Source organism: Strix uralensis, chromosome 3, assembly GCF_047716275.1.
Source record: "Strix uralensis isolate ZFMK-TIS-50842 chromosome 3, bStrUra1, whole genome shotgun sequence".
NCBI classification, from domain to species: Eukaryota; Metazoa; Chordata; class Aves; order Strigiformes; family Strigidae; genus Strix; species Strix uralensis.
In genome coordinates this window covers 52,438,598-52,466,136 of record NC_133974.1, presented here as the reverse complement: position 1 = coordinate 52,466,136, position 27,539 = coordinate 52,438,598, and the positions used below count along the sequence as shown (strand labels likewise).

Below are 27,539 nucleotides of genomic sequence, written 5' to 3'. Positions count from 1 at the left end.
TGGTAGTAGCAGAAACATTACAAATATTAACCTAGTCCATCAATTTCACAAACTGGCAAGCTATCTGCATTGGGGAGTTTTGTTTTGGTTTGTTGGGGTTTTTTTAATGAGAGGAAATAACTCATCAGCAACCTCTGCACATGGTGAAGATCACTGGGTACAACTGCATGCATCACCAGAAGACCATTTCAAGCAGAACTCATCTAAGACCCAGAAAGTGAAAAAAGTAAACGTACAGGTATTACAACTCTGTTCCTTTATGCTGGCAACAGCCAACAGAACTTACCTCATGCACTCTAAATGCATTCGCCATAGCTACAGCGAACAGGGGAGGGATCACAGGAGCAGCAGCCTGGCAGAGCTGTGACTGAGATAGGGTAATCTAAGGGATCACGTCCCTCTGCTGTGCTGCAGTTTTTTCTCTGGTCACACACGACACATCTTGATTTATCTAAAAGCCTAAGGTGAGCAATTCTTCATGTAGCTTATGCTCCAAGCATGACACAAGTGGATCTGTGGGATGGAAGACTATCGGTAGCTAGGCTAAAAGAGGAGGGCATCTGTGAATTCAGTGATGGGCAAAGTATTACCCTAGGTCACTTCCCACTCACAAAGACACAGGAATCATAAAAAGCAGGGGTCAAGAAGCTGTCAGTTTAAACAGATACAGTGTTCTTCCAGAGAAAGCTAGAAGTTCAGCTGTAGGTCTGGCAGAGAAGCAGCTCATGTTTGCTACAACTCGGAAACTGTATAAATGTGAGCTTTATGGCATGCCGTAGTATCATTAAAGTGGTACACTCCATATAACCTGGAAAAGAATTAAGGTTTTAGGAAGTTATGTTTTACTGAATATGACTTTCCTGGAAGACATAATACAATGGAGCTGCAAACTTCAGCCCTAGGTGTCACCTCTCTGCTTTTCTTAGCACTGGTAACAAGTGCCCAACTGAAATACAGTGGCCATGTTGGGAACTGCATATCAGGTAAGACATGCTACTGAACAGGGTCCAAAAGAGAAAATCAAGTATGATCAGAGGTCTAAGAAAATATGACATGTATGGAAAAATTGAACAATTTAATTTAGCCTAGAAAAGATTCAGACTGTACAACTTAGCAGAAACAAGGACAGTCAAATACTGAAATTGCTCAGTCTATAGATCTGCTGAAGTTTGGTAGACAGGTTAAATGACTGTCTGTCCAGACAGATGCAAAAAAGAAGCAGATGGTGTCTTATCACCAAACTACTTGGTGAGCTGGCTGGGTTTTTTTTGTTTGTTTTTTAAATAGATGTGATGTCTGCTTACTTGCAGTATCAGGTCAATTTACACTTCAGATATGATCTGATTAGGTAAAAAAATTCTTTGATACTTAAATGGTCTCATTTTGCCTCTTTTATCGTACAACACAGCATCACACTACCATAGGGGAATGGCACTCAGCTGTACTCTGGAGTATTAGCATTTCCTAAGGGATTGACCTTGAGACAGAAAGAAGCTTTCGATGCAGAGAAGCAGGTGCTTCATTATAACTCCCCAGAGACCACGAAATGTCTAGCTCCTACCAAGGTGTGCTCCTTTAGTCCTACCATACAGGCTCTTTGGTCAGTTAGAAGTCAGCATAGGAAAGAACACAGGAAATAGAAGTGATTTTAGACTGTAAATACAGTAAATCAGATTAGCTTTCCTTCTTATGGATTCCTTAAACATGCCACAGTCCTGTTTTTCTTCAGAAAAACCCTATCTGAATGCCATAAAACAAAACTGTTACCAGCTATGAAAAGTACTTGATTTATAGAATGCAAAATAGTTCAGTAATTAAAAAAAAAAAAAATCTGAAAAAAGCTTGCTAGAAGTTTTCTTTTACATATAAGCAAGAGAAAAACATTTTTGAATTAAACACAGCCCAAATCCATGTAACAGGCATCAAAGCAAAAGCTTAAATAAAAGAAACAAGCTGCAGCGTGAGCTGCAACACTGGATGCCATTTCTGTTCCTTAGAAAGAATATGTCATTTATGTTAAAGCAACTCACAATGCTTTTAATCCACAATATTTTAAAATTTCAGCCAAATTCTGTAATCCCTACTGTGCTAATATGTGGCTACCTGTAAGTTTAACGAGAGCGGTTTATGCATTTCAAAGCAGAATTTGACACTTGAATCTCAAGTGTTCATCTAAACAAAGTTTGCTGGAACAAAGCAAAGGTCAGAATTTTCCAGTTTCATATCATGCAAGCAAAGAGTTAGGATGTCTATATGGGTTTTTTTTCTGGACATTTTAGATAATAAACCTACAATGTTCCCTTCTCCCCAGGTAAATTCATTACTAATTAGCCAAATAGCTAAACAGGGCAGGCTGCTTTGCATAAGATTTAATTAGTTTTAATTATCCATTAAATTAAAATGCGGTAAATTAAGACCCCATCCCATGAGCCACAGAGGCTTAAGCAATTTGTCACTTACCAATTCTTGCATAAACCACTTGGGCTGTCAAATACACAGTATTATCTCATTCTAAAGATTTTCAGAATTATTACTAAGAAATGAATGCCATTTACGGTGAAGTCCCAACACTAAGATTTGGTTGTTACCAGCTTTTAGTCATTCTACCCATTCACTCTTAACAGTAAATGTCCATCCCACTAGCTTTGACAGAGTAAAAATAAATCAGCACAAAAAGCATATGTTAAATGCTAAATACTAGGCTAGATTCCCAGCATCTTGCAGGATGACAAGTTCTAAACATCTATTCTCTACAAGATATTTTGTGTCAAAGAAAGCAGGAAAACCCACCATATTAAAAGGAACCAAAACATTCCTAACAAGCAACACCTCCCAAGTCACTAATGTATCACCGCAACAGCACCCTCACACACTGACTTTGAAACTTTCCTCTCTCTGTTGCTGGGTGGGGGTTAGGTTTTAAAAAACGTTAAGAGATGTGACTGAAGTCTGTTTCTTCCCCGGAGCAGTATTTTTCTGGACACCTGCATAGCGCCAAAGGTGAACGAGATTCAACAGAGAAATAGACCTCAGACTTCCAACCCCTTCCCACATTAAAGACAACACAAACCCTCCAGCTCCTGAACTGGGCCAGGCAAGGCCAGCCTAGGTGATTTCAACCCAGTTGAGTATCCTCTCCTCAAAACCAGTGAAGGAGACGCTGTAGGTAAGTGTTGTAAAATGTGTTCCCATCCAAGTCTCACCCTGAACTGGTGGAGATCAAACAGTAAATGTTCTCTCCAAAAGCAAAGCTTATAGCTGCAACATTTCCTGTGAAAGTGGTTTCTTCACAGAAGATGCAGTTTCCTGAATTTCCTTCAGCATTTTTAATTCAATGGTGAAGGTAAGTTGTGAGTAATGTTAGGGTCATTTTTTTATATTAGTAGAAGCTGTAGGAAAATTAATTATAATTAGTTTTGGTAATGTCTAGCAAAATATAACTTAGAAAGAATCCTACAATAAGAGGTTTACAGTGAGAAAAGGAAAGCGCTATGTTACAGGACTCAAAACACAAGCTGGCCTCTACTTTCAAATCAAAGCCAGCATTAACACATTGAACAAACATTCATAAGGCACTGGTGTTAAGGACCAAGTAAATGAGTGTCTGTATTTGACTTTTTCAGTTTATGTGCTCAATTAGCCTAATTCACTCCACACGTAAAAGCCACAACTAACACACACACCTTACTTAGCCAGTTTCTGGGTAGCTAACAGCAAAGGAGCTCTAGATCATCAGACTTCCATTAAACATATTCTGGGTTTCTTTTCACTGCGTTAACTGTAGTTAACCAGTTCACAAAACTGATTGCTTTAAGAGCATAAGAGATGAAAAGCCTGCCTAGCCCAGTGTCATGGGCACTGCCGTGCTGGGGAGGAGATGTCTATGGCCAATTTATACCTAGTGCCTCAAGCTCTCAATAGCTTCATACCCCACAATAACCAGAGTCATCGCAACTGTGCTGGAGCTACCCATCCTGCAGCAAGATGCTCTTACAGAGCAGAAAAAGCTAAGGCCTTACTTCAGGTGGGCTCTATTTCTCCTTAAAGTAGGCTGGAGCAACAGACACGAAGAGCCACTGCCTGTGTGAGGCCTGACTAGTAGCAGAAAGCACTGGTGTTCCTGTGCAGGAGGGAGGAAGGGAGATAAACCTCCCTTCCTCTGGAAGCCATGTGTGGCTCATAGGAGACATCAGAGGCAAAAAGATTGTACCTGCTGTTGATTTTAACTGCCTTAAATCTCACCATAAAGCTGATTAAGGCAGAAAATCATCCATAGAAAACCAGTACCAAAGCACGGGGATGGTGTGTGCTTAGCCAGTGCAGTTACTACAGTCAGATGGGATTCTGCTTCTGCCATGAGTGGAAGAACCTGCTGTATCTTAGAGACAAAAAGGAGAATGGGACATTATTTTTTCCATACAGAAAACACAACTACCAGCAGGAAGCTGAGAAGAGTGCATCTGTGTCAACAAGTCAATGAATCAACACAAATCCTTGCAGAAGCCACAGGACCTGACTTTTCTTTGAATGAAAGTTCACTCATGATTCAATGGACTAGTAGAAGTACTGAACCTCCACTCTCATGGTGCGAGTGCTGAGGACGCCACAAAATTATTCCGTATGTCCTGTCCCTTGTGATGACCACTGCTGGAGGGAAGACATTTCCTAGCCCTGGCTGTTGGCAAGTGGGCTCCCTTCCCTTTGTGGAACAGCCTCTATCAACAACACTGTCATGCTTGCCTGCTACCTGATGATGTATTTAGAGTAAGAAAATATCTTGATTAACCCATCCACTCTCCCCACAAAAGAAAACATCAGCCTCACAGTAACTTGATGTTTAGGGGAGAGTAAGAATGGGGCAAGTGTGCATGATACTACTTCTACACCTTTCCAACAGCCAAATCTTTTCAGGTCAAAACACTTTGTGAGCTTGAAGAAATTTGTATATTTACTGACACCTCTTCCTTCAATAGATCTCTTCCAAGTACTTGTTCAGACTCTCCTTGAAACAGTGTAAACTTCTCGTATACACAGTACTTCCTGGCATGGGAACAGCCCTATTACATGTTGCATGAAGAACTAACTGCATTCTTTTGTTTTTTTTGAACTCATCTTCTACTAGTCAGCTTATATTGCTCTACTGGAAGAGGTAGTGACTATTCAACCCCATCTCCATGCTGTTTAACGATTTTGTAGGTCTCTGTCATCTCTTTTTCAGTTGTGGCCTCCTCAGTGGCCTCATGCAGAAGCAGGACCCTTCTTCAGCCCAGCTGAAGTTCTCTGAACTTTTTGCAGTTGTAACATATCCTTTTCTGGATGAAGGGACCAGAAGCACATACTTTCTTCCTCTGTTGTCTTCCCTCAGGTACCATAACGTTTTCAGTGCTTTAGTGGTGCTAAAAATAGTAGTAGAAACATGCACTTTCATCTAGTCGGCTTTCCAATTTAAAATTAAAGTAGAAGTATTACTGGATTAAAGTCACCAATAATTATAACTCAATGTTATTTATTATGAGTAATTTAACATCAAGATCAGCAAGAGGCTCATTTTAACAAGCAGACTGTAATAAGAGGGTGTAACAAAAGCCATGCCCTCAAACTTTTAAAAAATAGTTACAAATCATTTGTAAAGTTTTCAATTACAGAAAAATTATTTTCACAGAATTAGGATTTTATGCATCTATGATGCACTTTGAGGCAAGGGCTCAGCAGATTTCTGTAGAATAAAGAAATACATTTTAGAGATATGGACAGGCTGGAGTGCTGGGCTATGGCCAACTGTCTGAGTTTCAATAAGGCCAAATGCTGGGTTCTGCACTTCACAGAGCCACAGAATCATCTAGGTTGAAAAAGACCTTGAAGATCATCTAGTCCATTAACCTAGCACTGACAGCTCCCAACTACACCATATCCCTAAGCGCTATGTCAACCTGACTCTTAAACACCTCCAGGGATGGGGACTCCACCACTGACCTGGGCAGCCCATTCCAACGCCTAACAACCCGTTCGGTAAAGAAATACTTCCTAATATCCAGTCTAAACCCTCCCTGGCACAGCTTGAGGCCATTACCTCTTGTCCTATAGCTTGTTCGGCCACAACAACCCCCAGCAGCGCTACAGGCTTGGGGAGGAGTGGCTGGAGAGCTGCCAGTCAGAGAGGGACCTGGGGGTGTTGATTGACAGCCGGCTGAACATGAGCCAGCAGTGTGCCCAGGTGGCCAAGAAGGCCAATGGTATCCTGGCTTGTATCAGAAATAGCGTGGCCAGCAGGGACAGGGAAGTGATCTTACCCCTGTACTCGGCACTGGTGAGGCCACACCTCGATTACTCTGCTCAGTTTTGGGCCCCTCACTACAAAAAGGACATTGAATTACTCGAGCGTGTCCAAAGAAGCTGGTGAAGGGTCTGGAGCACATGTCGTATGAGGAGCTACTGAGGGAACTGGGGTTGTTTAGTCTGGAGAAGAGGAGGCTGAGGGGAGACCTCATCACCCTCTACAATTATTTGAAAAGAGGTTGCAGAGAGCTGGGGATGAGTCTCTTTAACCAAGTAATAAGCGAAAGGGCAAGAAGTAATGGCCTGAAGTTGCGCCAGGGAAGGTTTAAACTGGATATTAGGAAGCATTTCTTTACAGAACGGGTTGTTAGGTGTTGGAATGGGCTGCCCAGGGAAGTGGTGGAATCCCCATCCCTGGAGGTGTTTAAGAGTCAGGTTGACATAGTGCTTGGGGATATGATGTAGTTGAGAATGGTCAGTGTTAGGTTAATGGTTGGACTAGATGATCTTCAAGGTCTTTTCCAACCTAGATGATTCTGTGATTCTGTAATCTTTTCAGTTATATGCATCTCATCTGTGATCTCAAATAAAAATGACAGACAACATTTTAATGAAACATCTTGATACTCAGAAGCCTCACTTGGTTTTTATCTTGGTTAGCGGAACACCTGCGGCAGAGACAGTCCTAGATGTACTGGTGGATACCCCTTTGAGGGCCTAGCTTGACAAACAGCTTTGAACAGAACATGCTACTGACACCCAACTCTTTCCTCCAGCTGCTTCTTCCTACTCTGGCACTGGGCACTGAACTGTGTCAGCACAGTATTTGTGCAGCTACATTGCAAACCAGATCAAGGAATGGATCCGAGGACAAATAACTCCACCAGAATTATGTTTTTAAGAAATTCAGACCAGTTCCCTGATGTCAGCCACCAAGCAACTGCATAAACCTTTGTGCTTGCATGGCAAAGGGAAAACCTGTTGCCACAGCATTAAGAGTGGTGAAGAGCACAGTCAATGCTATTTGCCACTTATCATCATTCACACTCAAAAGATATTACAGATGTTAATTAGCATTCCTTTCAAAGCCTGTACAACAGTCTGCCAGATGTTGCAATTCAAGAAGTTAGATATTTCTAAGACTCTAAGGGATGAGAAAATGCACATCTAGTCAGTACATACAAAATAATGTGCACATGCAAATGTGATCAAGTGCAATAGCATATGAATTAACTAATGACAACAAAGTGAAAGATTCCATCCGCCTGTCACAAAGTAGGAAACTTTTCAGAACAATTGGAAGGAACATGACACTACAGTGACAGTCATCATGGTGAGATGCCTGCTTTTGACTAGAAAGGAGTTGTCTATACTAAAATCTCAAAGGCAAACCAACACCCTCCCCTCCCACCTTCTTGAATCACAAAAGTGAACCAATATGATGCTGAACTTGGAAAATTAAAGTTTCCCAAGCAAAACTAGAATGAAAACACAGTGATCAGCTTTCAGGATGCTCTTTAGAACGGGATTCAGCTGCACTCAGCCTATCCAGTATCGATTTCACCCCACCACCCGGGCAAACCACACAGAAAAACATCTGAAACTCGGGAGTACAGAAAACAAGAGTATCTAAGGAACTCCGAGCAAAGCACGGTTTTGAGAGAATACGCTTTAATAAGCTTAACGGCCACAGCGGGATCCACCGGCCAGGCTCCCCGACAGACGCCCTCCCTCCCCAGCTCCGGCCCCCACACGGCGGGGCAGGGCAAGGCCAGGCAGCGGGAACGTGGCCCCGCATCCGCCCTTCCCGCCCCGCTTCCCCGGCCTGGGGCTGCCCCAAGGCTGTCCCCAGTCCTAGAGGCCGACGGTGCGGCTACAGCGGCGGGCGGGCGCCGCGGGCCCGGTCCCCCGGGCGGCGGAGGGACGCCTACCTTCACGGCTACTTCCGGGGCCGCGTCGACGGCCGCCAGGGCCGGGGGGGCAGCGGGCGGCGCCCGGAGGTGCAGCATGGCGTCGCGGCTGGCGAGCACAGCGGCGCGCTGGGAGCCGCCCTCAGCCTCGGGCTCCGAGTCGGGTTCCGAGTCGGAACCGCCGTAGGAGGCGAGCGCGGCGATAGCCGCCGACATCTTAGCGCGAGTGATGACGGGACGAGCAGGTCCTGGCAGCTCCACGAAGCTCGCCGTCACCCTTCCCCCGCAGAACGAGCGGAGTGAGGCTGCACCTTAAAAGGTAGCTCATTAAACAGGAAAATATTCTCTAAAGGATAAAGTATGGCCTGCTCTGGGACATACAGGCATTTGAGGCGGGGATTGTCTCCCTTTACTGTTGGTGGTGCTTAACCTTTCAGGACTCGCTGGCGGGACTACAAGCTCCGGCATGCAACGCGGCCCCGGCCGCCTGGGGCCCGGGCGCGGCGGGCTCCGTGGGGGGGGGGCGGCCCGGGCGCCATGGAGCGGCTGCTGCCGTCCTGCCGCCCGGGCGGAGGAATTTGATGGCGCCGCTCTTGCCGGGGAGACGAGCGCGAGGGGGACCTCCCCGCTGTCCGTTCCCGCGGAATGCGCGCCGGCCCATGACAGGAGCGTGAGCCCGACAGCTCGTCCGCGCCCGGCGCCACGCTCCCTCCCGTTACGGTCTGTCACGGGCGCTCAGGGCTTCCCCCCGCGCTCGCCTGCACCTCGCGTGGGACAGGGGAAAACATTCCACAGAGGGTGGGCGCGGTGGCTCCAGGGCGCCCGCCCGCCGCCGCACACAAAGGCTTCTCGCCATCTCTTCGGCGCAGAGGCGGCAGCGGCCCGACACGCGCAGCCCCTAGCTCCCACCGCCTCGGCCCGGGCAGCCCGTGCCGCCCCGCCCCCTTCCGCTGATTGGCGGTCAGCACCCGGCTTGGGGCACGTCACCACGGCGGGCCCCGCCCCGCCCGTGCTGGGGAGAGGGAGCCGCGGGCCGGACTGTACCACCTGCCGCCCGCGGGGAGGGCTGGGCTGCGCTGGGCTGGGCTCGCCTCGCTCCCGTCGCGGGCTTGGGGCGCGGGGGGTGGCCGGTGGCAGCGGCGCATGGACCAGCCCGAGCATCGGGCGGGGGGGGCCGGGTCTGGCCGCCGGGTAAACAGCCCAGCCTCCCTCCCTCCTCCCTCCCGCCTCGGCGCGCCGGGAGAGGCCCCTCCTCCCGCACACACACGCGCTGTCCTGTGTCTATTGTGAAGCCTTCGGGGGAGCTCCGCGCCGCTGCCGGGGCCGCACGCGCCCCCCCCCCGCCTTCTCCCCCCCCACCCCCGGAGCCGCCGCCACCGGCCGGCTGCGGCGCGCGCGCGGAATGGCGGGCGCCGTTTGAAGTTCCAGCGCCCCAACGGCCGCGGGGGCAGCGCGAGGCGACGGCGGAGGGAGGTTGCTGAGGCGGAGCGGCGCGGCGGTGTGAGGCGAGGGGCGGCAGCGCGCGGGAGCCGCGCCGGGCCGGCGAGTAAGTGCCCCGCACCCTTCCCTCGCGGCCCCCGGGCCGGGCGGGACCGGCCCCCGCTCCCCTTCCCCGGTACTGCCAGACGTGCCCGCCCCACAAAGGGACCGGCCGCCGCCAGGTGTTGGCCCCCTCCCCTTTGTCCGCGCCCGTGCGGGCGGCGGCAGGGAAGGCGGGGGGGGGGGAAGCCCGTCGCGGAGCCCCTTTCCCCCGCCGCCCCCGCTAGCAGGGACAGGAGGGGGCGTGTTGCGAGGCGAAGGAGGGGAGGGGAGGGGGCCGCACTTGTGCCGGAGCGCCGCGCTTTCCTCTTCCCCCTCCTCGCCGCCCAGCCCGCTGGCCCCGTGTGCCCGTGGCGGCGGCGGGATCGCCCGGCGGGGAAGGTGGGGCCGTGCGGGGCCGGGGTCAGCGGGCGGGGGGCGGTGGGCGGGGGTGACGTCAGCCGCGGCCAGGTGCGAGCGGCTGGCGCCGGGCCGGGCTGAGGTGAGGTGTCCCCCCGCCGCCCCGGGGTTGGGGTGGCCGGGGCTCGGGAGGGCAGAGGTGGGGACTGGGCGGCGGGTTTGCCGGTCGGAGGCGAGGGGATGCGGTGCGATTCCCGGCGGCTCTGCCCGCTGGAAGGCTGCTACCATTGTTAGGCTGGCTGGGAGCAGGAGGAGCACGTAGGTTCCAACTTCTCCAGCCAGCAAAAACGCCTTTCTCTGTGCCCGCTGCACTCGGGGACAGAATAAAGAGAAAGTAGAGAGCGCCGACGGGCTGGCTTTAATGCCAGGTATATCCATTGCATGCGCTTGCACCTGGAGCAGCGCATTGCCATGACTTCCTTTCATGCTGCATGTGCTTGCAGAATTAAAGTGAACGTAGAGTGACATCTAATTGTGACACAGTGGCATTTAATCAGATTAAATGCTCTCGTTTGATTTTCTGCCCTTTTCAGCAGTCACGGGTTTAAAAACCGTAGCTTGAGAAGATATAACTTGTATTCTTTTTGAAAAAATGATAGAATAAACATAAGGGCAAATAGAAAGTGTTCATAGCATGGAGGTGAGCAAGGGGCTGCAGTTAGATCTGTTTTATTAAACACTGATGTGCCTCTTCTTTGTATGCTGGAATCAGGATTTTAGGTAAAAGTCCTACATTTTCAACACTGAGACCTTTCTTTTGTTTGGATCTCCAACAGCTGAAATACACTACGTTTAACTAGCGTTTCATATGGAAATGAGTTGACTTTTTCTCTTAAATATATGCATGATGAATCTATAAGTAAAGAAAGCTATATGACGCTTGACATGAATCACAGCTTATTAATATCAAAAGTGGATCTTCCGCTGCAGTCGATTTGTTTATTGGCTGTAATTGTTAACTGATTCCATATGACTGCATTCCTTTTTCTCTTGGCATGCAGATGCTGGGTGTTGCTTGAAGTTGCAAGGTGCGCTTCCGCAAAAGTGAAGTATTTCAAGATCTATTTGTGCAGCTAGTCTGTGATGCTTTATCTGGAGAATTGTGTTGAAAATGATTGAACTAATTCTGCTTTGTTATACTTGAATCTGAAATGTTTAATTGACAAAGCTTTGGTAGTTTGCTTGAGTTTGTTCAGCTACGTTGTGTCCAAGCATTCTAGATTGTTTGCCAATGAAATCTTAATCATCTGGGATTCTAGATGCTTTTTCTATATATGAACCTATGAAAATCACCTACTGGTTTTCTGGTACCATCAGGCTAGTATATAAGCAAGCACACAAGAAGGCATTCAGCGGAACACCGTCTGAAGTTTCTCTTTCCTTAAATTGTAGCAAAGATTAATTTTTAGCAAACATGCAGATGCCATTTTTAAATATGACATACTGACTTGACTACACTTTAGAAGTGTAGCTGGATAATATACATCGTTATCTAAAATCTGGTTTTATTGAAAAAGCTGAGGAATTGCTGCTCGTCATTTGTGTCTAGATAATATGTTAACACATAGTGACTATTAAGTGCATATTTGTGAATTCAAGAAGGGGTTGATTGCTATAAAACAAACCAGAAGTGTGATACAGCTTTTAAAAAAAAGTCTTCTCGATGATTATTGTATACTGTAAGTATGTTGTGTTTTAATCGGGTTCCAGAAAATGTATTATGTTATGCGTTGGATGCTGCCGGTTCTGAAGGCAGACTGGAGTAGTGGGTGGAAGGTGATTTGGGTTACTTGGCTTTTCTTTCCATCCAGCTTTTCCACTGCTGTTTTTCCTTGCAGTCACTTTGCCTCTCTTGTTTTGATTTCTCCAGAGAAAGATAAAAATGTTCTGCTTTGTACAGAACTTTTTCATATAAAAAGGGTCTTTTGGCACCTGTTTGTTACTACTCCCGATGGTGAATACTATACCAGGTATTACCATGTCTTCCTTTATTCCCCAGGTGAAAGAGGAAGAAGTACTTCAAAAGAGTAATTCCTTGAGCAGTAGAAGCCTGGCTTCTTACCCTTTTTTTTTTTTTTTTTTAAATCTCACGGATGATTGTAAGCTCTAATAGAAATTTTTTTTCCCTGTTTGAAACATTTATAGTCTCATCCTTTTGTGGATCTCCTGATGTCTAATAAGGTCTTAATGCATACTGCAGCTTTTCCCTTGGTCAGGACACTCATACCATCTCGATTTCATGAATTTAGCATTTTCTTAGGCAATTATCTTTGAGTACTCTACTCTTCTGTCAAATTTGATTGATTTCAGCCAGCCAGTTTCCAAGTGGGGGACCCCCCCATATTTCCTTCATGAGACTAATTTCCTTAAAAAGCTGGGGTAAAACATATTAAGTTTTAACTCAACGTTTCACAATTTCTTTTCTTCCCTATAGTAGATAGTAAAATCTGTTTCCCAGTGCTTTTAATGTATTTTATCCTAATTTCTTTTCCCTTTACTTGCTCTTTCATAGTTCTCTTTTTGTCGCTTTCCGTGATGGATGTGCTTTATCTCATACCCTGTGTTTTCTGTTGGTTTTTCTTCCTCACAGAAGATGATGCATATAATCCTGCTTGTTCTATTTTTCCTATATTTTTTTTTAACACGCTTAAACTGCTATCAACCCACTTGCATATACACTCACTTCTCATCCACCAAGATCTGTAAGTCTGCAGTTTGGAGGGAAGGAAAAATAAAAAAGCCAGATACTTATCAGACAAAGGATTGAACTAAAATATGAGGCTCTATTGTCTGTGGGAAATACAGAGTTTGAAAGAAAACGAGTTTTTTTTCCTCTGTTCCTATGCTTTTGGCTGCTGAGAAAAGGTATCATGATGGAAGTCTTATCGGGTTACTATTACTGAATTCAGATTGGGCCTTTTTATAAACTTCTGCTTGTGTGTCTGATGCATCTTAATGTATTCTGTTTAATTTAACTGCTTGGAGAGTGAAGCACCTTTTATAACTCATGCTCTGCTTTTTCTACCACATTGGAGCCTTTGACTGCTGCAAGGGTGATAATACCTCTTTTCCAGTTTTTGTTTTTTTGGACTATGTCCCGGATTCTCAAATATATCAAGGCGCCAGATTGCAATAGGAGTTCTGTGTTCCAGTACATCTGTGAATCAGTCTCTTAAGTTTTTTGGGAGGGATCTTGAGGTCGTCTGACACAGATTACAGGCTATATATTTCATGTTTACAAGGCATGGTTTCAAAGAAAGAGATATGGGATAAGACTGGAACAACTTAGACTGTAATACTTATTTCAAAAGACATTGCAAACAAAATAAGTTTTTTTTTTTTGCAGAGCCACCTCCTCCCTAGAGGTTGGAATCCATGTAGTCTCTTCGAACTACTCAAGTGCTTATGCAGTGCTGTGACCTGCATCTCATAGCACAAGTTGAACAAAGAATGTGTTGCAGAGGCAGCAAAACATTATTTATAGACATCCAGGAAAATAAGCTAATTAGCATAATGAGAAATTCTTATATCTTAATATTAGATTTCTTAATTCTCTGAAAAATGTTTTTTTAATCAGTTGAAGGACAGAAAATGTCATCAAAAGTGTATACATTTCTAAAAATACATTTATTAATTTGGGTGCCTATATTTTTTGGGGGTAGGAGGCTGAATTGAATGCTAGCTTACTTATGCTAGTGTGTTGGTGTAATAAACTACCTTAGGCACACAAAGAACTACAGAATAACAAAGGTAGTTAAATTTTAACATAAGACTTAATGAAGAGCAGAAATAATGGATAGTTTTCAATGAGTTTATACCTTGCTGTTGATTGACTTTTTAGTTAGATGTTATGGTTGTGACATGAATTAGGTCTTCTGACAGCAGGCTCCATACAGAAGTAGATTATTTTGAATGCCTTAAGTGTCCGACACCTAAAACTTATTAGGAAACAGGAATCTATTCTAAACCCAGGTAGGTTTTTTTGGCATCTAATAAAAGGCATTAAATTCTGTTGAAGCATTTCTTATAGCTACGGCATTTGTACTGTTTTCCCCCCTTTTTTCCTGCTCTGTGGTAAGCTGCATTCATTTACTGGGAGTATTAATAGTCTCTGTTCTCTATCTGGCTCTTGTTTTCACAAATTTGGAGAACCTCAATGGACTTGAGTCCAATTTGGTAGAAATCAGTCAATAGATTTTAAGTTACTGAAGGAGAGCTTCCAACAAATACTCTGGAAATGATCTCATAAACTTTGTTTGCATAGGAAACAGGTCTGAAAATTGTTGGGCACTCTTAAAGAAAAACATGCACATGCAGTTCTCAGCTCTTACAGTTGCAACTGCCTGTAGGTAGAAGTATACAATGACAACAAAGACTGATTGTAGACTTAGTAGTACTGACTAGTATTACTATTGTAGTTAGTACTGCTTCTGCTAAGGCAGTTGTGCCTCACTAATCAGCTATGGCTTTTGACTGCAGTAATAGCATAGCAGATTAAATTGTAATATAGTTCTAATTTACATATACTTTTTAAAGGTGTAATTGAAGGTTCCTCACACCAGGCTATGTAAATATTTTCATGGGTCACAAAAATGTTTGAGAGGAAATAACGGAAATAAATGTTAAGTTAGAGGAGGCTTAATGTTTTGTCTTAAATCAGAAGCTGTTTAATATATTCTATTAATCATGTGTAGAATTTGATTTATAAAGTAGCAGTATTTACTGAGGGTTCAAAACTGTTTAATCAAATTCAGAAATACTAGAAAGGTCACCTGTAGAGTCTAAGCAAGCTGTGTGAAAGCACAGCAGGATGACAGGTAAAACTGATTGTTGGTATATGTAAAATAATGTTTTGGAGGCAGAAAATAAGATACCATTTATATGTCTTAAGTTCCTAAATTATCAGTATTAATATAACAAGAAAATTTGGGTATTGTTGCAGTTTGCGGAGGTATTGTTACCCGATTTATAGCTGTAATCAGAAGTGGGGAAAAAAGCATAGAGAAGAAAGTGCCGTTCTATACAAATTCCTTATCTGCTATTCAGAGTGTTATTAACTGTCAATTAGTTTAAAAAAGATAAATCACAGTATTGTGGAGAGTTTGATACAATGGATTTGGTAGAGTTTTTCATGGGATTGAAAAGTTTGGAATTATTTACCCAAGGAAACGGAAATGCAGATCAAACAAGTGAGGAGTGGGAAGTTGTAAAGTAGATGTGAATTTACACTCTCCAATAGCAGATGTAAAAGAAAAAAAGCTACATTCAGTAAAAGACAACTTAACTGAAGTCATACTTTTTTGCAAGGAAGGGGGAATTGAGAATTTTTCACTTCTTTCACTCAGTGTACCTGTATTTCTCTCCATATGTGTATGTATCTATCTGTCATGCAGTGTTAGACTATTTCTCTTGAATACGTAGAACCAGCTTAAAATCCTTGCTTTATTTGTTTCAAACCAATAATTTGAACTTTGCTCTTTCTCATCAGAGATGACTGCTCAAATAAATTAATATTTATTGGAGTGAAGTATTCTCAGTCTTCTATAGCTGAAACGAATTTTGTAATTTCTGGGCTCTGGAGTAATTTTCTGGCTGTTTGATGTAATGAACTGTTTTACACAAAATGAAAACAGTCCAAATCAGGGGGATAATGAGAGAAACTCCTACATCAATATGTTGAATATGGAAATAGCTTGTAGCGTGGGGATGGCCAGTTTGAACAGAAACCATGGATGAAAATGAATGTTTGAAGAGAAACAGTTTTAGGCTAATCCAGCAAGTTTACATTGAAGGTGTATGCCAAAGGAGCATGAGGGTCCTTTTCGGGGGTGGAGTCTTCTTTCAGATTAATCCTTTTATGTAGTATCAGCTCTGCATCATAGATGCATAGGTTATGGAAAATTGGAAGAGTGATTGACACTGAGGTACTTTACTGGTAGTACTTACACTAAATACTGTATTACAGTGGGTTGTCCAGTAGCATCCCGTTGCCACCTCTAAAGTAATGGAGTAATGGCTACAGAGTGACCAAGATCAAAGTTGCCAGCTGTACTACAACATGATGCTGTTCACGGTTTCAGGGTCCAGAATATTTTACCTTCAGGCACATTCAGGATGGTGATGTGGGTTCAGACGGATCTACTGCCAGGTCAGCTACACCAGATAAGCAGGGTCTTTATTGAGGAGCCGTTGTTGGTATCTGAGAGCAGTTTTCCACAAAAGATTCTCATTATCATAAGACAAAGCAGCACCCTCCACAGTGATTTTTGGCACAGACCTTCAAGCTATAAAAAAAAAAATTATGAAAATAACAAGTGATTTATAACTTGATAATATGTGTGAACTTCAGTAGTTCAACCAGCTCTAGTAAAAATGGCGTGCAGTCGGCTTTTCAGTAAAAAAAAAAAAGGAAATACTTAACTTGTTAAATCTTGTTCAGCCACTAGCCACTGAATGTGTGTGCAGAAATGCTTAGAGAGGTCTTTTACACTCATCTGGTTCTGCCTTTCTGTTGATATTAAAGGAGAAGTCTGTGACTGACAAACTTTTCCAAGTGTAGTCCACATGCAGTTGTGAAATTTACTAGGCTTGAGAACACAACCAAAAATATAAGTCAAGTTTGTCGTAGGTGCTCTTTCTTTAGGAGCCTCTCCTCAGGAACAAGGACTTTACAAAAATTGTGTACTTTGTGGGGAGGGAAATTTCACTTCTGTGCCTCCCAGCTACCTGGTGTGGCAAATGTCAGTCTCTGCTGGGAATACAAGACATTGATATTTATTACATCTTAATACTCTGAGCAACCTGCTCTAGTTAATACTGCCTGGGGCAACCTGAAATGTTCTATGATTATATGATCTTCATATGAGGAAGAAAAAAACCTTACAAATACTCAGGAAAAGTGATAGGTGGCCTAGACTGCCGTAGAGGTGGTAATGAAAGTTTCTGGCATTGCAGTCTGATCTGAATTTGCTCCTGTGAAAATATGTCAAAAATGGTACAGCAGGTATTCAGTGCTGCAGGGATCTACACTGCAGCTGAAGAATGGCATTATATGTCAGAATACATAGGCGTATCATTCATATACAGAATGAACTGACATTATTCCATAGTCTTGAACATTCAAGGCTATTGCCCTCTGGAAACTTCAGATGTGGCTACCCACTTGAAACAATACTGTCTGCATCCCAGGCAAGACAATGGAATGCATTCTGTGGCTCTAGCTAGCATGAGTGGTCTATTAAAAAAAATAATCTGAGTTACAAAAGAGTTAACAGTGTTCATTTCCCATGGGAATGAACTTCAAAGCAAATCTGCCTTCAGCAAGTTCAGTGGTACAGGGAGGTTCTGTACAATTCAGTCCAAAAAGAATATACTTTCTACCAGCTATGTTGTTTCCAGTAATGGAAGTCAGATATTGCGGATTATCTGTGGCTAGTTTATCTAGATGGACTTTTATTCATTCTACTTCTAACTGTAAAAAAGATTTTATTTGTTTGTCTAGGGAAGGAGAAAAACTTTTATTAACAAGAGTAAGATTTTTGTTCATATTGGTTTTTTTCTCACTGGAGGAGAATTGGACCTCTATTCCATACCTGTGGCTGGATTCTGCTGATAAACACATTATTTTATTCTAGGATGACGAATGTACCTGTCTTTAAGCTCTGGACAGGTTTGTATTCCTTCTATACAGTCATCTGTCTGTTCTGCAGGAAGGTTCAGAGTGGGCCTTCATTACTCAAATCTTTACAAGTACTGTCAGTATTCATGAAAAGGTTTGATAGTAGTGATACTACATTGAAGGGGAAAAGAAACTCTTAAGGCTCCTCAGTCCTTACCTGGTGCCTTATATACCAAACTCTATTGCAGTTGAGGTAGATGGGATTGGTTCTTAAGATCTACCATATCTGATAGATTCTTGAAGCACAAATATATTATTTATAGGCTGTCTTCTAATAAACTCTAGGTTCTTCACAAGTTTCCTCTCTGCTTACTCATTAGAGATCTGATCAGTGTTGCCAAAACATTATTCTCTTGAAACCTGTGGGCCATCTCTTTGAGTGTCTGTTAATTTGTTTAATACAGCATAGCATGTTATCCTTGGAATGGCCTTCTTGTGGTGTATCAGTGTGGCCCAATGATGGGACATCTTCATGAATGTATATACTTCTGTGGCCTAAAATTTTTCTTAACTCTGAACTTCTGACAGTAACTGAATGTGCTCTCTGCCTGGATGTTAGAGGGTTCCCATGGGAAATAGGCACTTCATGATTAGTGTTGTCCTAAAGTTGGTAAGAGGTCTCATGTAAAGTAACCTATTGGTAGAGAAAAATCCTTGTTACTTTGAATATTTTCAGACTCTTGCCCTGTCACATAAAATAGTCCCCTAATTCTTTCATTGTTCCAGGGAATACATTGAAAAGCAAAGCAATTTGTGTATAGAAACAATCTAAATGGGTCATCTTATGTGTCTGAGTATTTTTCAGAAGCGTAAGTACTTTTCCCTAGCTCAGTGCTTGCATATGGGACACTGGCTACCAAAGCTGATTTTTGAGCATGAATGTAGCATCCAATCCTTTTTATGTGGTAAGAAGCAAATGTTTCTGCTTTTCAGAATCCCAAACCATATGCTTGTTGTAGATATTCTAGTCCATCCTTGATTATAATGAGCGCCTTTACTCATAGTTAGTCATTTTTCCTTTGAAACCTTCTGTATCATTAGAGAAAGAATCTTTTTAGAAAAAGGATTAACTTTATTAGGTAAAGAGATAAGAATATGATTTTAAAATGGAGACAGCTAGCAAAGGAAAGCATAAGAACTGTATGAAATGGTCATAAAACGTGTTGGACATTGATTTACAGTTCTGGTTGTTGGTCAGTTTTTGTTCTGAAGCATGTTAGCTAGAGACAGGTAGGGACTCTGCTTGATGGTAACTTTCTAGAAGGCTGAGAAAGAGTTTGAAGGACAGATTCTTCTCTGCCTGTTTTATGCTTCCTTTTTCAGGAATTCATATGCTTGCATTGCAGCACTTTCAAACATACACTGTAATAGTTTTTAATCTTAGTTTCCCACCTTCCTCAAAAGTCTGACTTGCAACATGAGGCTTTTCCTGTTTTTTCTGACTTGCAACTTGCCTAGATACTGTTTTTGTAGGTTAGTAGTTTACATTAATTTTCAAGACATTAATATCCACTTAGATCCCAAGACATATCTGTTAGCCTTATTTTTAGAGTACTTGGCTATCTCTAAGCTTGAGTTGTAGACAAAATGATAGATGGTTTTGATTTCATGTTGGAACACGAGCAACCCTTTGGACATTGTTGTTGAAAGGATTCTGGAGAAGCCTGATTCACCTGTACTTGGGAACAATACTTTGATTCAAAAGATATACTTCAGAAAAATATATATTGTGTCAGCACCTTATTTCAGTAAGACTGTAGGAATGCTGAAATATCTGGAGTCTTATAGAAAGAAAATGCGTGTTCAGTTATAGCCCTTTAAAAAGTATAGACATCTTAGGATGATTAAAACAGACAATGAAACATTTGAATATAATAATGTTATTCAGATGGGGTTTTTTTCTAACTTTCTTAATGAAAATTTATAACTGGTACATGATGGTCTTACTGTAGTGCATGTATTAATTTTGCATAGGGTCATGCAAGCTTTGGAGATACGATTCAATAAGGGACATACAGATTATTTAAAAACTATAAAATTGTAACTTAATTTCTAGATTTAATTGGACAAACCGATGCTAATTATTGATATGTAATAGTTTTTTTTTGTTACAAGTGCTGTGGGTTTTGTTATATGGAGTAATTACAATCTAGTGCTTCAAAATCGCTTGTTATCCAAAGTTAGTGAAAGCTTATAGTAAAAATGAAATATACTGTAATTATTACATATTTAAAAAGTAAAAATATTGCTAATACTGTTTGTCATTGTGCAGCTGTTACGATTTTAAAAATGTATTCTGTAATTAGTGGATATCCCAGGGAGATAAATTTGTTTATTAAATATAGTTAGCTAGTGCATGAATTGAGCAGATGAGTGAATGGCATCCAGTTCGATTCCGGTCCGAGGCTAATACGAGACAGAACTTAATACTTCCAGTGGACATGCTTGCGCATCATCAGAACTAATACTAGTGTTAATACTACCATAGATAAAAAGGAGTAAATGGATCTAAATGTGTATTAGCTTCTTCTATTATATTGTTTAACTCTTCTATAAACCAACCACTTGTGTTCAAAAATTTCTGTCAAAAGTACAAATTTGAGTCATACTCTTGCAAAGTCTTGAGTTTTCAGTTCTTGAAACTGCATTCATTTTTAGCATATCAAGCTTATTATGGAAGTGTATTTTGAAGAGTATCAATATGAAAACCTATTTAGAAAAGCATGGCCTTTAACAATTCCTCCCCTACATATACTGTTATTTCTTCTTCAATTTTTGTGTGTCAATTCTATGATAAGTTGTCTTTTGTTGATGAAATCAGAATTAGATCATGATACAGGACTCCTGTTTAATAATTTTAGTGTGCTTCTGCTGGGATGCCATTTTCAGGCTTTCTTAAAGATTCAAAAACAAGTGCTCCAAATCTCAGGTAACGAGAATGTATTATATGGGAAAAGAATTTTTGGTAGCTTTGATTAGAGTTGGAGAAATTAATGCTTAGTACAACCAGCAATATTAAGAAGATACCTTACTTGTCAGTAAACAGTTAGGAATTTTCACTTATTGAGTATGAAAAACAACCTAAAGCTCAGTAAGTTTAGAATTTATACTTTCAGTTAAATAGCTATAATTTATCAAGCATTAATAGAAAATAATAATTTTTATCCTGTTTAATACACAGTGTGTTTCATTCCCTCTGCTGCAGCTTGGATTTTTGTCAGAAAGTTGCAGAATGAAATTAATGCCTGTCAGCTTGGTTGAGACTTAGGTATGTTCTCATCTCTTCTGTGCAATATGCCTGAAAATGAAAGGAGAGAGAAAGTGGTTTGGCCTTGTTTTAGTGCTAATTGAGATACAGTGTGTCCGGTACATGAGACTTTGGGACAGAAAACACAAACTGCAGGGCTCTTGTTTTTCAAGAAGGAAGTGGTGGATTGCTAGGCTTTGATCAGGGAGCAGCAACTGAATGTGGATATTACAGTTTAGAAAAGGTGTCAACTGCTTGCAGCTTTGGACTGTGGTTAAAAATTGTCAGGGAAATCATCAGTCCTTGATGTTTTGTCCTGTTTAGTATCTACCTACTTTTTTTAACAAATAAAATGAAAATAATAATGTCAAATTTCCTGAGAACTTACATACCCTGGACTTCAGGAGAGCAGACTTTGGCCTCTTCAGGGATCTGCTTGGCATGGGATAAAGCTCTGAAAGGAAGAGGGGCCCAGGAATGCTGGTTAATATTCAAGGATCACCTCCTCTAAGCTCAGGAGCAATGCATTGCAACAAAGAGGAAGTCACGTAAAAACGCCAGGAGTCCTGCATGGATGAACAAAGAGCTTCTGGACAAGCTCAAACACAAAAAGGAAGCCTACAGAGGGTGGAAGCAAGGACAGGTAGCCTGGGATGAATACAGAGAAACTGTTGGAGCGGCCAGAGATCAGATTAGGAAAGTTAAAGCTCTGATAAAATTAAATCTGGCCAGGGGTCTCAAGGGCAACAAGAAAAGCTTCTATAGGTACATTGGTGATAAAAGGAAGATTTGGGAAATGTGGCCCCTCTCTGGAAGGGAACAGGAGACCTGGTTACATGGGACATGGAGAAGGCTGGGTACTCAGTGACTTTTTTGCCTCAGTTTGCACCAGCAAGGACTCCAGCCACACTGCCCAAGTCACAGAAGGTGAAGGTGGGGACTGGGAGAATGAAGAACCACCCACTGTAGGAGGTCAGGTTCAAGACCATCTAAGGAACCTGAAGGTGTACAAGTCCATGGGACCTGATGAGATGCATCCTTGGGTTCTGAGGGAATGGGCGGATGAAGTGGCCAAGCCACTATCCATCATATGTGACAAGCCGAGGCAATCCAGTGAAGTTCCCGTTGACTGGAAAAGGTGAAGCATAACCCCCATTTTTAAAAAGGGGGGAAAAAGAAGATTTAGGGACCTACAGACGAGTCAGTCTTACCTCTGTGCCTGGCAAGATCATGGAGTGGATCTTCCTGGAAACATGGAAAATAAGGAGGTGATTGGTGACAGCCAGCATGGCTTCACTAAGGACAAATTGTGCCTGACGAATTTGGTGGCTTTCTACGATGGGGTTACAGCGTTGGTGGATAAGGGAAGAGCAACTGATGTCATCTACCTGGACTTGTGCAAACCACTTGACATTGTCCTGCATGACATCCTTGTCTCTAAATTGGAGAAACATGGATTTGACAGATGGATCACTGGGTGGGTAAAGAATTGGTGGATGGTTGCACTCAAAGAGTTGCTTGATGTCCAAGTGGAGAGCAGTGACAAGTGACGTTCCTCAGGGGTTGGTCTTGGGACTGGTGCTGTTTAACATCTTTGTTGGCATATGGACAGTGGGATTGAGTGCACCCTCAGCAAGTTTGCCGATGACACCAATCTGTGTGGTGCGGTCAACACACTGGAGGGAAGGGAGATGCCATCCAGAGGGACCTTGACAGGCTGGAGAGGTGGGCCTGTGCAAACCTCATGAGGTTCAACAGGGTCAGGTGGCAAAGTGCTGCACATGGGTCAGGGCAGTCCCAAGCACAAATACAGGCTGTGCTAAGAGCGGATTGAGAGCAGCCCTGCAGAGTAGGACTTGGGGTAGTAGTGGATGGAAGACTGAGTATGAGCCAGCAATGTGCACACTTGCAGCCCAGAAAGCCAACTGTATCCTGGGCTGCATCAGAAGTGTCACCAGCAGATTGAGGGAGGTGATTCTCCCCCTCTACTCCGCTCTTGTGAGATCCCACCTGGAGTCCTGTGTCCAGCTCTGGGGTCCCCAACATGAGAAGGACATGGACCTGCTTGAGCGGGTCCAGAGGGGGCCATGAAGATGATCAGGGGGCTGGAGCACCTCCCTTATGAGGACAGGCTGAGAGAGTTGGGGTTGTTCAGCCTGGAGAAGTCTCCAGGGAGACCTTATAGTGGCCTTCCAGTACTTAAAGGGGGACTACACAGAAGATGGGGAGGGACTCTTTATCAGGGAGTGTAGGAATAGGACAAGGAGTAATGGCTTTAAATTGAAAGAGGGTAGGTTTATGTTAGACGTCCGGAAGAAATTCTTTACTGTGGGGGTGGTGAAACACTGGAACAGGTTTCCCAGAGAAGTTGTGGCTGCCCCCTCCCTGGCAGTGTTCAAGGCCAGGTTGGATGGGGCTTTGAGCAACCTGATCTAGTGGAAGGATTGGAACTAGATGATCAGTTTTTAAGGATGTTGTCTGTGTTCTGAGTGTGTAACATATTTTTTGTTGTAATAACAGAATTTTAGAAAGTTATTAAATGAAATACAGAAAGGATCTCTGGAGGATGTATTGTGTGTCCTAACCGCTGAGTCATACAGTAATGCTTGCTCTTTTTCTGCTGTTGTGAATCTTGAATTGTTTTGTGGTTAGTGAAACAACTGCAAAGGGAAGGTGAATAGCTTTCAAATTTGTGTTTGTCTATAGTGTGTTTCAGTTTATGTATTCTCCCACATGGGAAGTAGGAGATAAGCTTTGGAACTCCATGAAAGCCAAGGAAGATGTTTCTGCTTTGTATGGGACAGACCTAATATCAAAGATGGGCACCCTCTCTCACGGCCACATTTTGTAAGAGAAAATAAAGACATCTATTGCATTCTTTGAAGGAATGAATGTAACCAGTTGCATTCACCTTTAGTGGATAAAGTAGTTTACCTGTAGGTTTAAATCTGACAGATGAAATCTAGAAAAGGGGTGGAATATAAAATTCACCTTTCTTTATTGTTATCCATAGATTTTTAGATTACGCCCTCACCACATTATACTGTATGTGGGTAGTCTAGAAGCTTAACGAGGATCCTTCTCTGAAAGGCAGTCCATGCTGCCGAGGGCATAGGATGGGGCTGAGGCAGTGCTGGCTCATTTCCAGACACCTTAAGGGATAGCTGTCTTGAGCTGTCCAGGTAGACATTTGTAAATGTTTTATTAGATCTAGGCTTTAATGGTATGATCTGATTTGACTGAATGGTATATAATGCAGAGTTGCTTGACACGGCATGTAAATAAAAGCAAGTTGGGTTTTGTGTGTGTGTGTGTGAGAATAAAGCTGTCTATGCAGTACTGCAAAATGTATCTTTTAAGTGAAAGTTGACACACATCTGTGGAAATGGAGTCACAGTGTCTCTTAGTGCTTTTCTTAGAAAAATGAAATATGGCTGAAAGTAAACACTGGTGGGGTTTTTTTTTTTGGTTGGTTGTTTTTTTTTGTACCTCCCCTCCTCCTGATACTGCAGTATTGAGAGAAGCAAAGTTGTTAAATGCATTTTGGGTAATTTAAGTTTGTTTTATAGCATAAAATGCTGTTTGAGGACAGACAATAAAAATGAAGCTGACCAGTAACTGCCATATTACGGTTTTGGTAGGGAAATAAGAATTGTTAGAATACAGAGTCATGCTTCATCTGTGATTACAAACTTCTCTCCCTCACCCAGACTCTAGTCTCAGAAAGATCATGTTCCTTCCTGGATGTAAAGTTTAAAGTCATACAATTTTCCTCTCAATATTCTAAGTATGGCACCTCCATAAGTGCTGATTTACTGTCAGCTTTCTTATTGCAATGGAACATAAATTTATGAAGGTGATCTATAGGCAACAGAGAAACTTTGAGCAGAAAAATCAACACCCATTGTTGTTTCACCATTTTCAGTGCCCAATATCCTTAATCTCTTCTCCCTGAATCTGGTGGTGTGCTGCAAACCTCCACTGCTGTAAGGCAGCTAATAAGAATGTAAATAGAACTTTTTCTTAAACTAGCAGTTTTCAAACCTTTTTCCTTGAAGCTGCTGGGCTTTTGTTTACTGCAGTTTGAGAAACGCCGGCTTGATTTGTCTATCCTTGCTCTGTTGTAACTCTGTGTATACCCATAGAACACAGCTGAGAATGAGGACTGCAGAGAGGCAATAGGTTCACTGTCTGCTCTCTGTGGAGAAAGGAAGGTTCCTGAAACTGTTGCTTTTCTAAAGGGCAGTGATGATCTTCCTGTAGAGTATGCTGGCTAATGCCTTTCTTCTCACCTCAGAGCTTTGCCATGCATGGTCTGTCACACCTACCCAAAATGACCCAGAGAGGGCCTTATCTGTAAGGGGTCACCCCTTACAGTGTACTTCAATCCAGCTTTAGAACCCCCTCAGACTGACAGCTGCTGTCATGGAGAAAGATCTCTGCAGATGTTGTGTGACTGCTGCTTTTTAAAAGCAAAAGAACCTTCAGTTGCTTTAATGTTCTGTTGTGAGATGTATATAATGGATTTCATGGAATTTATAAGTGACTCTTTGTCAGAACATTTTGAACTTCAGGTATTAGAAACTTAATTGAAGTGAACATTTCACTTCAGCCCTTGCTGACCTCTGCAGTCCACATTACTGCTTGGGATAGTAGTTGCATTCACTCGGCTGTTAAACAACTTCTAAAGCTCTACTTGCTGACCTCAAGAGTGTAGTTTTCTTAATGGGATTTTTTTTGAAGGTGGCCATGAAAGAAAGACAACAGCTACTGTCAGAACTATTAAGAGGTAGTGTGCAATGTGAACAGGGTGGTTTAACTCCTAGATATAATTCTGGATTCTTCTAAAAATAACTCTTCTCTGAACAATAAAAATTGACATAAGTTGACAGCATGTTTTAGCAGACATTGACAAAATATTGATTTCTGCTTTTTGAGCTTTTAGTTAAAATTGTAAGCAAACAATAATTTAAATTCTTCTTAGTAGCTATTGCTATATTACACTGTCCTTGTCTGTTTTTTGTCAGATGAACACTACAAATAAGCATTTCGTCTTCCAATTTTTTCCTCGTCTCGCCATTCTATTCTCCTTCTCTTTTCTACAAAATTGCAATGTTTTACTTGCTGAGGGTAGTATCTAGTTTGAGTAAGAGACAACAGCCTCAGTTCTGGAGTAAGTTACTGTTCACAGTTCTTGCCTTTTTGTTCCTTGCTGAGTGAACTTGTAACTAAAACGCTTTGTTCTCTTCTTGTGGTGGAGGTAAGTCTTCTCTGTGTGGCAGAGCAGAATGATGACATGCAGGACTTGTTTTAATGTGTAGATATCATACACAAGGCCAGGCAAGTAAATGTATTACAGACTCTTACAGCAGGTGTCAAGCTATGCTTATTTCCATTGGTGGGTCAATTTAATGTGAGTATGTGGAAGGCTTAATCATTTTAGCAGCCTAAATAATGAGTTGTAAATTAAAGATATTGCTTGGAATTTTTTTTCTAATTGCTATAAATTGTAATACATCATTTTCTTTGCATTGTTATTCTAGTTGTAAGGCTTATCACTTTTTCAAATATTTTAAAGGTATGAGTGTTAACAAGATGTGTTATACACTGCTTATTTTCATAAGCATTTCATTGTTATGTACCTAAGCAAAAAACTGTGTTGAATAGTAGTTGAATTTTAAACTGAAAGCTAGAAATTTGTAGTAAGATCAAGGGTAGCAAAAAAATCATGTTTTGACCAGTAAATTCTAGAATGTAAAGACAATAAACATTTTATTTTATTTGTAATAACTAGTATAATTTAAAGAGGTAGGGATATGAAAAGAAGGTAAAATTTACTGTTGGAGTTTTTAATTCCTTATGTCGCACATTAAAAATTTTTTTTTTTGTTTGAAATTATTAACAACTCATACATGTGGTCTTTTTTTTAGGGGGGTGTTTTTACATCATGCTATGTGAAGCTTGCTCACGAGAGAAATTTTTTACTAACTCAATGAATTTGTATATACCTAGGACTTGAGAAAATACCTTTCTAAACAAAACTTTGCAGTTACAGTTAAAAATTTTTGCTTGGGCTTTCATTGTAATTCTAGGCAGAACTGTATTTAGGGAGAACAAAGTAAAGCCATAATCCTGAGTGTTTGTTTTTCATTGTAACAGTTTATTAAAATAAACAAACATGCTCAAGTTCAGAGAAACAAGTCATCTTTAGTGGTAGGCAATGTGGGTGTGAAATCCTAAAGGATTTCTGTGTGACCATTCAAAACTGTGATAAATATAAATATTGTGTAGCAGCTTATAGCATTTATAGTTGTTATAATAAAAGCCAAACAGAATTTTTAGAGCTTATCTGCTCTCTTCAAAGCCTGGGCAAGCAGTGTTACTAAGAAAGAAAATATTCAGTTTCATTCTATTATTGTCTCAAAACTGGAAGAAACCAATAACTAGAAATTATGTTTAATGGGTGACAAAGAGGATGTGGAAAAGTAGA

The 27,539-nt window shown here is 42.2% G+C and overlaps 2 protein-coding genes across 8 annotated transcripts in view; one reads left to right on the top strand and one right to left on the bottom strand.

Moving 5' to 3' along the window:
• CDC40 (cell division cycle 40) overlaps positions 1 to 8,409 on the bottom strand; it is a 41,684-nt gene extending 33,275 nt beyond the window's left edge. Inside the window, exon 1 of the mRNA XM_074862269.1 lies at positions 8,208 to 8,409. Coding sequence (XP_074718370.1) covers positions 8,208 to 8,402 — 195 coding nt within the window. The 5' untranslated portion in view covers positions 8,403 to 8,409. The remainder of the gene's footprint in view (positions 1 to 8,207) is intronic.
• A 15-nt stretch (positions 8,410 to 8,424) lies between these two features.
• The window catches only part of WASF1 (WASP family member 1), a 102,094-nt gene continuing 82,979 nt past the window's right edge, over positions 8,425 to 27,539 (top strand). For 2 of the 7 annotated variants that reach the window (XM_074862274.1, XM_074862270.1), the window contains exon 1: positions 9,618 to 9,732. The gene's annotated coding sequence lies outside the window, so the exon portion shown is untranslated. Of the gene's footprint in view, positions 8,506 to 9,506; positions 9,733 to 10,025; positions 10,107 to 10,736; positions 10,765 to 27,539 lie in introns of those variants that run through there. The other 5 variants (XM_074862272.1, XM_074862276.1, XM_074862273.1 and 2 more) reach the window with 5 other exon arrangements.